Source organism: Aspergillus puulaauensis, chromosome 7, assembly GCF_016861865.1.
Source record: "Aspergillus puulaauensis MK2 DNA, chromosome 7, nearly complete sequence".
Classification (NCBI taxonomy): Eukaryota; Fungi; Ascomycota; class Eurotiomycetes; order Eurotiales; family Aspergillaceae; genus Aspergillus; species Aspergillus puulaauensis.
The window spans coordinates 1,408,429-1,421,516 of NC_054863.1; the positions used below are offsets into that span (position 1 = coordinate 1,408,429).

The window sequence follows — 13,088 nt, forward strand, 5'->3', positions numbered from 1 at the left end:
GTCAAAAGTAAAGGCCTCTACAGTATTAACAGTAGCAAAGTAACAGCTACAATTAAAGATTGTGATGGTTGTAATATTAAGAATTGTTGAATCACTCAGTATAGAGTCACGTGATGCTCCGACATCATTGCTTGCGACTTCCTCGACACTCACGACAAACCATTCTATTCAAGATGGAAGCGACACTTAACTAAGCAGTCACCAATGTTACTGTGACCTTAGTCTGGCTGCTAGTCTTCCTTGCTCGACTTGCTGGAACTCTATCCAGGTCGAGGTGGCGGACAACAGCCCCGACGAATAAATATGTTTTCGACAGCTTAACCCCTACGATGAATGTCCACAAAATCCAGCCACTCCCACACGAAGTGGCTACTAAAATCAAATCATCAACGTCCATAACGAATTTGAATGGCGTAATTGTGGAACTGGTCAAGAATGCTATAGATGCAAACGCCCAGACCGTTTTTGTTACCGTCGACTACCGACGGGGAGGGTGCGTTGTGGAAGACGATGGGAATGGAATCATCCCAGCTGAGTTCGAGAGTGACGGGGGCTTGGGGAAGGCCTATCGTATGTGTTCAATTCGGATGTTTATGACGCTGTATTAATGGAGATAGATACTTCAAAATTCAATCAGGACTCCCAAGTTCATGGCAGAAAGGGGTGTTTTCTGGCTTCACTATCTGCACTAGCGCTGTTGACCTTAACTTCCCATCATGTCCAACATGCAAGTACAAACACTGTTATGTTCCATCAATCTGTCACTGTTGCACGGCTTAGCCCAGCGCCCAGACACCACGCTTTGAAGTTCAGTGACCATGGAACGCGCGTCACAGTTAATGACCTTTTTGGGAATATGCCTGTTCGAGTGAAGAACCGTGCATTGACCCTGCAGAAGACGGATGAGTTAGACAGACAGTGGGATGATTTGAAGAATCTGCTGATCTCGCTTGTCATTTCGAATAACAGTCTCTCGAAAGTTGCAGTTTCTGATACCGACAAACAACGAAAGTTAACAATCCGCCCTCGTCGAGGCTCTCCAGCTGATGGCGAACTGGACCTGGTACGCTTGAGCTCGATTCTGTCTCAGGCAGGCCTTGATACGGGAAACACAACAAAATGGCATGCAGTCTCGGCCACAGTCCCGCATCTTACGATTCACGCGGCACTCTCCCTGGTCCCTAGTCCCTCCAAGAAAGTCCAGTTCATATCCTTGGGGGCCGATCCTGTGCACTCGCATAATCAGACGAATATACTATACAGCGAGGTCAACCGGCTGTTTTCGATGTCTGATTTTGGAACGACTGGACGAGTCCCGTTTGCAAGCAATACGTCAACTACCCAAGCAGACAGCCGCAACTCCGGGGCCGTGAACAAGTGGCCTATGTTCTATATTCGTATCGAATCGGTCGACGGTACGCTAGCCAAAAATGACCAGGAACTACCAGAGTCGGACCGGTCGCTTCAGCGTATCTTGGATATCCTTACGCTGATGATCAACGAGTATTTGAAAGCCCACAACATGCGTCCGCGGGGTGGAAAGAGACAAGGAGAACCTTCCGCGCAGCAGGCAGAGATTGGAAGAGAATCTCAAAGACGAGCCTTGAGGACTTCTACCATCGAGTTCACAGGAAAGGAATTGAAGCTCCCATCATTTTCCCGGCCAGGCGTCAGTGGGAATTTTGGAAGCTGGTCTCGGATCAAAAGCGGGAATAGCCACGCCCATGGCCCAACCCCGGACAAGTCACCCCTGGCCTCAGACCGTCTCGAGCTGGATGATAAGGACATGCATCCACCGACACCGACGCAGGGTCTAATTTTGGAATCTACGATTACCGATAAACGTCCTCAGACAACAGTACAGGACAACGCTGTGGACATCCAGGGCAAGGAGTGCGGTGACACAGTGATTCCGTGGGTTGATCCCTACACCGGGATAAGCCACTGGGTTAACTCGCGGACTGGCCAGTCCGTCAACGTTCGGCCGTCAGCTGCCTCAGTATTGTCCCATCGACCCAAGTCAACGGGGTCTCTGATGACGACGCGGATATTGGATACCCAAAAGCGGCCGGCATCAGCTGTTCCAGGAACGCAGAATATGTGGTTTGAAAATTTGTTGGGTAATTGGAGAAACCCTGTTTTTGGTCGGTCTGAACGACCGATAAATGCCTTGGATACCGAACCAGAGCATGAACCGAGCGCCAATAAGTCGGCGCACAATTTCCACGAACGATGCGGATTGGATGGCTTCGGGGCGTCAAAATATCGCGGAAAACTACGCAAACAAGACTTGAAGACAGCCAGAGTAATGGGCCAAGTCGATCGGAAGTTTATTCTGGTGGAAATGGTATCTCGGGACCATACATCAACGCTTGTCCTTATTGACCAGCACGCAGCCGATGAGCGATGTCGAATTGAGAGACTGTCCCAGGAATTATTCGACAGCAGCCTGAAGGCTGTACGAACGATTGAGGTGGACCCGGTGACAATTGATATCCCCGTCGCCGAGGCTGCTCTGTTTAGGCGGCAGGTGGAATACTTCAAGTCGTGGGGCATCGACTACGTGGTCTCACAACCCCCGCGAAGTGGCAGGGCGTCTATTTCGGTATCAATGCTTCCGACCTTGATTGCGGAGCGATGTCGGACAGAGCCAGAGCAGCTCATCAACATCGTCCGCGCCGAGACATGGAAGCGGACAGAGAATGGAAGAGTACATCCCCATGTACCATTCCCAGACCCTGGGCATTCGGAGGATTGGGTTGGACGGTTATCAGAGTGCCCACAGGGCATCCTTAACCTTCTCAACTCTCGAGCCTGCAGAACTGCCATTATGTTCAATGATGCTCTCACCATTGGGGAATGCATGAACCTGGTCAAGCGGCTGGCTACTTGCGTCTTCCCTTTCCAGTGTGCCCATGGCCGGCCATCAATGGTGCCTCTGGTGGACCTCCATGACAGCGTTGCTCATGGGTCAAACGGAGATGGAGGCCCGGGCGAGGTGGATGTCGGCTTCACCGCGGCCTTCAAACGGTGGCAGCATGACAGCCCAGCTTAACTCGCGACGAGATCAAGCCCAATTACGAAGTTATTCATATTGGCAGTGATATGATTGTAGCCATGCTCTAGACCATCAACTCGTGCAATCGGGATGTTGATGCCTATCCTGTTTACTGCCACGGTGACTGGGGCGACATCGCTACTTCACCGGCGATGTGAGCTATCGCGACGCATAACTGCCGCCTCCCGCAACCAGACCCAGCGAAGCAAACGGAATGGTATCAAGCCATTAACTGGCCTTGGCTGGAAGGTTCTATTGTTTGTTTCTTGACTCTTGCGGCGTTCGCAGACCATTTCCCCATCCCATTCCTCTTGCTCTTCCTCCCCGTCTTCCCTTCCGGCTTCCCCCTCTCCATCATCCTGCGTCAACGCCGAGTTTTACTGGATACAGCCTATTTTCGAACCGTGGAAGCTATTATCTGTATTAACTTATCGTGGAATAATTCCATCACTGCTATATTACAGACCGTTTCTTGCTCGTAGCCATTCATTGCGGACCTGGCCACCGTTGCCTATAAATCCGCCCTCCTCTCCCCCCAAATCGACCTCTTCTTCTTCCTCCTACAACTCCCCAACCCAGTGACCTCGGTCTTTGACATTCTTCTCCGTCTTTTGGGAGGAGTTAGTCTGAGTGCTTCTCGCTTTCCTGTTACTTAGGTCTTACTTTTCCCATGTAGCCCTGAGGGCTTCTCGACCCTCTTGCATGACGTGAGCTCAGAATACAATCCACAACGTATCACCAGTCTTCTCTGCAGGCATCAGGCATACTCCATCTTGCTTGAGAGTGACTGAGTTCGTAGCATATCCTCATCCCTCTTCCCATGCACCATCTCTGACCAGACGCAGTGGCTTCGGACACTCAGCCTTACCCAACCCAGCTACACTGCACGGAACGACATGGTTATTAGGGCATGAGCCTGTCTGACCTCATCGTTTCGCCTCATGTAACCTGGTCTTGTCTCGCCGAACCCAATTGATGCTTCCTGACAACATAAGTCGACGCATCGCGTTGCTTCTGCCTTGCCCTAATCACTGTGCTGTTGTTCTTTCTGTCGGACTTCGGTTGGTCTGAATCCGGAAATATGCAGCCCCAACCCCAGAAAAATGCTCGGACGGAATGGCTATTTGTTTTCGGTATGTTTGCTGCTAATTCGGTCATGGTGCTGAGCTGATCCTTGCTGAACTGACCCTTGCCGTTCCAACAGATCGTGGAAGAAGTATTTCGTCGTGGATTTCGTTTTGCTACCTCATCCGACATATCGACGCCATACAAGATAGGAATAAGCCACAAGTTCAAAGTACTCCGCCTCACGTAAGTTCTCCCATCCCCTTTCTCACCGGCTTGGAGCTAACCTGTCACAGGGAGATTACTATCCGAGCGAAACACGGAGATCGCGGCGTGCTGCATCTCGAAGCGTTCCCAGCCATTCGGAACTTGCCTTCGCTATCATGGCTGGATATTATGTCCACCGATATTATCCGGTGAAGTGTGTGATCCGTCTGTTGAAATATTACTGCTTGTGCGTTTGCGCTCCAGTCGATATCCGGCTCTGCCGGATGGACCATTGCTACATGGTGAACTGGTTCCTTGACCACCAGGCGCTATTCCAGTCTCTGATGACGGCTCCCAACGACTCGACTGTGGCAGACAGAGTTGGGCACCGCGGCATGAGTTACAGCAAGTTGCGACGATCCTATGGCCTGACCATGTCAGCGGACATGATACGGTGGGTGGGTGTCTTTTGCAGGTATTATGGAGATGTTTATGACCAGAGCCATGCTTCGGTCCCTAGCACCAGGGATTCTAAGAAATGTGGGCTGCGAGAAGTCTCATTTCCTGCTGCTAGATTAGAGAGCATCGCTTACGTGTTTCCTCGATGGTACGTGGTTTCCAGTATTTCAAGTATGATATTTGTCAATGATCAGCTAACTGTTATGCCATGCTGGGAACAGGCGTATCGGTAGAGCTGTTTCTGGAGATATCTGGATTTCCGCGAGCAGTACATGGCTTTTGGCCGGTCTCGCGTCCACAGGTTATGATCCTGATGTCTTACGCTGTTGAACCAGTCAGCCGCTCACTGCACCAACAGTCCTTCCGTCACAACCAGCGCAGCGAGAGATTAATCTTGAGACTATTCCAGAACCAACAGCCCCAATACAGCTGTCCCCGTTGATCCTGCATCGGTAACGGGCTGGTTAATGTGATTAATCTCGAGCAACCAAACCTACCAACATCGCGAGAGACCCCACAGTACAATACCCTCAATAACTTCCAGATGGAGTATGCCCGAATCAACGGCAGAAACCCCGAGGACTGCGTGGGGGCTACATGGAGTGTTATCCTGGGGATGACTTTTCCCGCCACCGAAGGCTACTATACTGTCGAATCGCAAGCTAGAAACCCTGGTGGATGCAGAAGTAGTCCAGTTTACGACTCTCTGCATTAAGACGCGAGGATGGCAGTCATTGTGTTAAACAATACCAATACCCATCAACCTCTCGGCGTGTCCTTCAATGGCGGGCATTTTGAAGCGGTACTCGGGACTTTGTCTGAGGGTGCCGAAAGAAGCAGGGTGGCCATCACGGATGGTCAACTACAGTCCAAGACGACCCACGGGTTTCCAGCTGCATTTTGAGGGAGATGTTGGATACTTGATGCATTCTGCGGTTACTCATGAAGTAGGTATGCCTCTTTCCAACCATGCATCCTTGCAACCGTCTAGTTGAGTTCGAGACTAACGTTTCATTTAGTTATTACTCACGTACCCAGTACAACTGGATGAATCTGTTGGTTGCGCCACATTCTCACCGTACGAACTAATAAGTGCGCTTCAGCAAGTTGGGACTCGAACATGAGTCCAACATATAGTTTCGGCACTGATGCAGGCGTTCGAACTGTCGAAGATCGGCCTGTGTCTGCGGTGATCAATACCCAGATATCCCCGTCTATACGAGTCCGCTCTGGCTAGACAATGTCGGAAGCCGTGACAATGGGTCTGGCTGCATGACTCTTGACGTGGACGTCCGAATTCCAAAAGATGCACCTCCGAATTCCAAGAGATGCACCTCGGAGTTCGAGAGTACAGAGTACAGAGAACATGGCAGAATGAAACTCCATGAACACGCAGAAGCAAGAATCGCAACCCTTGAGATTTTCCATGCCAGCTCCGACCCGGGTCTATAGGTAAGGGATCTCGAATTTGGATTTCCTGGGGAATCCATGGAGGGACATGTGTGCATCAACTTCCTACCTTTTGTGGCACGACACAATGGCTTTCGAATTAACCTGCGAGTACGTCTACAGATGAGTCTATCTATGCTTCCGCACTATCCCTGTTGACAGCGGTCTAACATGCTGCTTTCTAGATACGCTGAATTTCGACTTTGGGCTTTCTCGTGCTGGATATACGGACCGGCATTTGGTGCTGTTCATTGCAGAGAGAACTCCCAGAGCACCGGAGACTGAGTCAACTTGACCTACAGATGAATGTAGTTTCTTTGGAGTGGAATTGCTCTACCAAAGTATCCAGGTACTTCTATGTGGACTGAAATCTGTCCACTCGGATTTCTGCCAGACGGACGGCATCTTAAGTCACGGAGAGCCTATGGTACCATCTGTGGACAGCATGCTATTCGGTCTATATTATACAGGCCGTCCTTCGACACGCCACTAAGATGGACAAGTTTCCCTAATTTATCAGGGGCTCCATATAGAAGCGACGGGAGACCAGCGAAAATAATAATGAGCCGCTAACGATTGTTGTACTTATTATTCTACCCGTAAGTTATTTGGCTGTTATGATCTACGGATGCCGCTAACATCAGCTCAGATATTGCGGTTTACATCGGCTTCTCGGAAGCACGTATGCTCTTGGGTATTGAAGGTGATCCACCTCACCAAGGTTATCCTCAGTGTTGCAAGACCCATGGCCTTTGAAGTTACCCTCCGTATGTCGCAGCATTATCATGGCCGTGCAATCAGCTCTTGCTAACCTTCACAGAACTAGATCACATTGAACGGAACATTCATGTTTTCTGTTTCTCTTGCGACATCAATGTCTCGACATGGAGCAATCTGCTCTGAAGCACTACAGGGCCATGACCTGGGCAGCAAACAAAGTATGGCAGATTCTGCGTTTGTAGTCGAGTGATTAGGGCTAACTAGCACCAGGGCTACCTAAGGCGCCATTCTCTGGCCATCAAATACGTCGCCAATTTGTGTCGCACTCCCGCTCATACGAACGAGGAGACGAATTTACCGAAACTGAAATGACATGAATGAAATTCGCAAGAATACCGTATGAGGGCATTGCGCAATGCCACTCTGGCCTTGTCAGACGCTATCGTTTGCACTGCTTTCACAGCAAGCGCAACCTCCATCCGTGAGAATGTCAATCCCACAGCTATCTTGGTGGATGAAGCAGCCCGGCTCACTGAGCCTGAGTTGTGGCCAGTACTCGGCGGGTGGTATAGACCCAAGGCTCTGATATTAGCTCGAGATTATCATCATACTCAGCTCTCACTTCACACTTCGACACCACGACGCGGGGTTTCTCTACTCTATCTCAAAGTATTCAGAGTGTCAAGGAAGCAGACGGAGATATGCTGTACATGTCCGCCTGCGTCACGACGGCCATGCCGCATGTCCCAAGCTGTTCGCATTATCGATTCGAACGACCGCTCTCAAACTAAGCTCTGGATTCGGAATGGGGCCTGTTTCGCTTCCGTTTTGATTGTGCCTGACTTGGGTGAGCAGCAGACAATGCCCATGCGGTCGGTCTGGAACATTGCCAACGAGGCGAGGCAAAACCATTCAATTCTGGATCGAGATGGAAGGCTTTCCATGCCTTTTCCTCCTTATGGTGTACTGGAAGTTTGCCATTGATTCATCCAACCAGGGAAGGCAGCCAGGCCGGAGCAACGGAACATTTGGACCATGCGAACTTAATGGAATTAAGCACTCTCGAAATATCGGCACGGAGGTGATATCAACGAGATAGGACCGCTGTGGTGTTTCCACGGAATCTCAAACCCAACGCGACATCTGCGGTTGGCCCTAATTCCAGCTCAAGAAGGCCTCTGCTCTGAATATGGCAATGTAAAACCGATTGAGAAGTACGCAGGCCTACTTACCAAGGTCCTCCTAGTGGCCACTCAAGACATAAACGGCAATAGCATCATGCTATCATCTTTGAGACCGGCTCCGCCGGCAATTACCTTTTCTCAGATGCGGACCAGAAAAGCAATAGATGCCTCCTTGGCTGACTCTGGGCCGTGTTTGACGGCGCGAATCGAGTATAGCTTGAACAATGTCTAACGGGTCCTGCCAATAGCTTAACTATGATGACACCGAAAATGGATCCACCAATGCGCCCCGGCCTAAGACACCAGGAAGCTCGGTAGAGATGGCGAAGTCATTGCACGCTGTGCCCGTTGAGGAAATGGAGTTAGACGAAACTGATTCCCCAAGCAGACTCGTACAAGAGGCTTGGTAGAGGATTCTGCTCCCGAAGAAACGGTAGAAGTGCCGTGCTTTTGCCAAAACACGCGATGAGATCCCAGAGTCATCCGACGAGGAGGCAGTCTACGACAGGGCTGGATCTCTGACCCTCAACCCATTTCGCCATTTTAGAAACTCAGCTGGGGAATGGTGAAGAGCCTCATTGAAAATCATTTCAAGCACGATTCTCGAGCCCCCAGCATCAAATCGCGGTCGATGGACAATTTCAAGGAGGTCAATTGTGGCGGAGGAGAGCCAAACCCTATGGCAGTAACCAGGATATTTGGGCCGTTGTATCGACCGTCACACTACAGTGAAATATATGATGAGGGTAGCAAAGCAAGGCTCGCCACTGGCTTTTTCCTGTCTTTGTCGAACCGTTCAAGGTCACAGACAGCGAAGGCGAGGTAGGCTGTGGCTGGGCGTCTATAGCACGGAATTGCCGTGGAGGACTACTGTAAGCGCCTGAGACTTGAGTATGTGAACATCCTACCCCAAGCATTGCATCCTATTTGATCTTCGGGAATTGACTAATAGTTATACTTGCAGATAAGGATGTCCTCGATACTGTCTATACAACCCCCTCAGCCTCGTCCAGTGGGGCTCGTGACATGACATGGTTCTTGGCCTGAACGTGCTCTCAATCTGCTGGCTTCAGCGTTGGCTGTTTAGTTCTGCTATATAATGCTGCGGCAGACCAACAGGCATCTCATTATATGCTCGTGGTGTGAAGGCGGACTACTTAGGGCTAAGTTCGGGCGGCCGGACCGAACCTATTTTTGGTTTTTGGATCTGCCTACGCCGATAACAAAGGTAGCACAGTGAAGATTGAAGGCCCAGTACAATCATCGCACCACTTATAGTATCATCAAGGTGTTTCCGAAGCGCCTTTTCACACTAGGTGTGGTTGTTCTCTGTGGGTGCGCCACTAAATTGCATACCCCATTGGCTCATTGCCTGTACGTGAATACTGGGGTTAGTTTACATTATAATCCATGCTAACCTACGTATTAGATATCGAGGGTGCAAGAAACGTTTCTCGGCAACCTGCCTTCGCAAGGGACACATGTGGCTATGTCAAGTCCACGACAAATGGGTGGCTCGAGACAAGAGCTGCGTCGGATGCGATGCAGCAGAGAGGTGAGAAGCCAGGGAAAAAGCACAGACTGAAGACATGAACTAAGGAAGATTAGACTATCCACTTAACAATCCGACATGCGGGGGAAAACCGGTGCGAAATGCCGACGGACGACGTGTCTAAGGTCACTCTGGTGGCCGTTTGGCTTTCCAACAATGCGTCTCTGGAGGGATAGGACAGAAGTGCAATAACTGCCGTGTCCCCTCGAGAAGACGCCCAAAGGCATACATCAGGAAAGCGGCTTCGAGCTCTATCCTTGCGTTCTGATACCTTGACAATGGCATAAGAGCATCCTGGCGACCTTCGCCAAAGACAAACCCCGTGTGTTCTCGTGGGCGCCTTAGTTCGTCTTGATGGTTACCACTTGGGTACATTCCGGATAGACTTGTCTCCTGGATGCCGTTCTGGGTGTTTTACTGTCCCAAAATGGCTGGGGTTGTTTCCGATTCACTATCATTTGTGATGGAGTTGGACCAAAGCATGATTGTCTGGAATACGTTGTGCTCTGAATAGATACACGATTAATGATGTCGCCCCGAGCCACAGACACCACAGTCATTCATGTATCCTTGTCTCTGGCCAACACGATACAGTTGTGGCTCTTCTATTTCTGGTATACGACGGCCGATGTAGCAGAGCACACGTGTCTCACACCATTTATCAACGATCGTGATTAATTGTGGGTGGATTGGAGAGCGAGTTAGCTTTGACCTCAATGTCAAAATACTCTGCGGATACTTGGTCATATCTCATATCCACAAGATACTCGGCCACGATGGCTTTACTCCACCAAATCTGTCAGACTCAACGGCAAGTACACCCAGTTCGAACATGGAGCGAGTACCAGACCACTCTGGGTTGTGGTGCCATATACGAACAAGGGCACCACGACTGCCTGGGCGCCTTGGCTCTTCGAGTCATGTCTATCCCTAATCTGGTAACAGACAATCCTTTGAGCTTCCCCTTGCAGTAGAGAATCGGATTCAACTGCTGAGCCTATTATAATCTCACCTCTCAGGCACGAATACGCGACTCGCGCCAACGACGAGCACAACCCTACGCAGGCCTGGAATATCCCAATCAAGGAATCACATACAGTGGACGGTTATCGACGTTGAGCACGCCGAGCGAAACGCGAATTGCCGCTGATTTGCCTATAAACGGGCAGGAATGGCATGCATGAATAACTGCAGATCTGAACCACCCTAGCAAAGCCGCTACCAAGGCCGAATGGTTCTGGTCTGGAGCCCTGGATTCATGTACCTTTAATCACAATGACACTTCTCGCACTGTTATCATATCTGGAACGGCATCCGTGAGCTACTTAGGGCTACGGTAGAGAACGAGCACTGAACGGTCAGATGGGGACTCGTTTGATGAAGACGATGAAAGAGACCCTCCACGGTTAAACATGGCGTGCTACCAACGCAGACGAGCGGCCCAAGTGATGCCCCCCCGGGGCCTCATGCAGTCAGAGCTACCCAGGGAAGTTCCTGAGTATAAGGCAGCGCCTCAATCAAGCGTAGGAATCGTGAAGGCCACAACCCAAGCATTCTCTCCCCGTTGGGAAACAGTCGGGCAGGACAAGGCCGTATAGCTGTTGTACCATCCTGAATGAATTCAGTTCCAAACACCCACGGCTGCTCGAACGTAGCCTAGACCATCCTACCTCCTGGCATGGCGCCTCTCGCATGCCCCTTTCCAACAACCGAGGTTGCCCGGCCAGTACCAGTGTTCTCAGTCATACCCCAGCTAGCCATTCTTGATTGAGGATTCCAGACCGCATGGAAAGACACTGACCTGCAGGCGTACTACGCGGTGTGTTGGCTATTTTTCATCGAGTGCATAGCAACTTTCCAATCAACCGACTCATACTATTGATGAGCGACGAGCTCTCGCTACCGCCCCTACTCCTTATGCTTGCCACTGCTCAAATACATTATTGCTTGCGGGTCTTGGGGCCGAGAAGCACATCTAGTGGCGCATTATACATCTGTAAGTACTAACATCCTCTGATACACGAGCTCTGGCTAACAAATTCACAGATCATTCAAACATCCAGCCCCCTACTCTACACTAAACGGCGTGGACCACCTGCACCAACAACACTCCAACAATAGAAAATCCGCACGACCATAGCTCGTCCTTCCGATGCCAGTCATAGCGTAGACACTGCGGGTCTCACTTTAAGCAGCTCAAACACGTGTGGGTGCGTTGGTGCTCTGGATGTGAAGTGCAAAGCCTCTTCAGGCTTTGCTGTGGCCACAGAGCGAACAATACTGTGGGATGGGTATCCCGGTGCACTGCCTACTCCCTCGCCTGCACTCTTGCTGCCGGCTGCAGCCTCTCATCCCTGCCTCTCAAAAGGCGAGGCGTGTTCTCTTATACGTGGTTATGCCGCCCCCTCGGGGCAATGTTTCTCATGCCTTGCGGCGCGTACACAAAGACCACGACATGGTCTATGGGATCTTATCCCGGCATCTGCGGGATAAACAAGGAAGACACCCAAATGCTCAGCAGCTCGGGGTGTATGGACATATGGGGATCTTTAGCTGGCTATCCTTGCTCGCCTTCCCACCGCAACTGAACATTCGTCAAGCGCATTCGAAGCCGGAAATCACCGGCAGCTCCCATGCGAGAGCAAGCTAAACGACGCCCACATCTGGGCTTTTGCTTGCTTTTCTGGACAACACACAGGGAGCCTAACGCCACCGTACCGGATACAGTCGGACAGGCATTGTTTCTCGCTGGGTCCTGGGTCGCGAAGACTCATGCCCATTCCAAGTTCGCGCGACGGCCATTGTCCTGGCCTAGGTCAAGGTAAAGGATCTGTTGGACAAGGTCACTACCGGGACATGCCTCCCTAAGATCCTTCGGAAACCACAACTCAGGCTCATGGTAGTAGAAATCCAGTCTTTTGCATGCAGTCTAATGCTTCATATCTCTATCCGCTGGGAGCGGACTGTCCGTCTGAACATGGACACCCTGGGCTGGGAAGGTCTTGCTCCTCGACGAGATGTCACTACGGACGATGACTTGGAATGGGAATTTTGAAGAAGTAGGTTGGACACAAGTCCAATAGCATTACTCCTGCTAACGTATTCAGACTACCCAAGATGTCCAAACCGCGTGGATATGGAGGGTATCGTGACCGCCGATGTGAACCCTTCGTGGTGGAGATATAGTGAATATCACCTCCAGCCAACTTAGGGCTCTGGACACGCAGAGACCACCATTGTCGCACGAGTGACGATCCAACAATGTCTCTTACCATCGACCCTGCTCTGAAGAAGCCGGTCCCAGAGGATTCCAAAAATTCCAATAATCCCAATGATGTGGGATTAATCTACTGCGAAGGGTCATAGCTCAAGCTATGCCTCGAATGTACTTCAC

The 13,088-nt window shown here is 50.7% G+C and overlaps 2 protein-coding genes across 2 annotated transcripts; both read left to right on the top strand.

The window, feature by feature from the left end:
• Positions 1-329: 329 nt before the first annotated feature.
• On the top strand, positions 330-3,055 carry MLH3 (putative DNA mismatch repair protein (Mlh3); the record flags this gene model as incomplete). Its single annotated transcript, XM_041695426.1, has 2 exons — positions 330-570; positions 618-3,055. 2 exons carry the CDS (start codon positions 330-332, stop codon positions 3,053-3,055), a joined length of 2,679 nt encoding a protein of 892 aa, XP_041561158.1.
• A 1,084-nt stretch (positions 3,056-4,139) lies between these two features.
• APUU_70543S (uncharacterized protein) lies at positions 4,140-5,119 on the top strand (the record flags this gene model as incomplete). The annotated part of the gene is made up of 4 exons (XM_041695427.1): positions 4,140-4,191; positions 4,263-4,369; positions 4,420-4,937; positions 5,011-5,119. The coding sequence occupies 4 exons, from the start codon at positions 4,140-4,142 to the stop codon at positions 5,117-5,119; spliced, it is 786 nt and encodes a 261-aa protein (XP_041561159.1).
• Between the last annotated feature and the right edge of the window lie 7,969 nt (positions 5,120-13,088).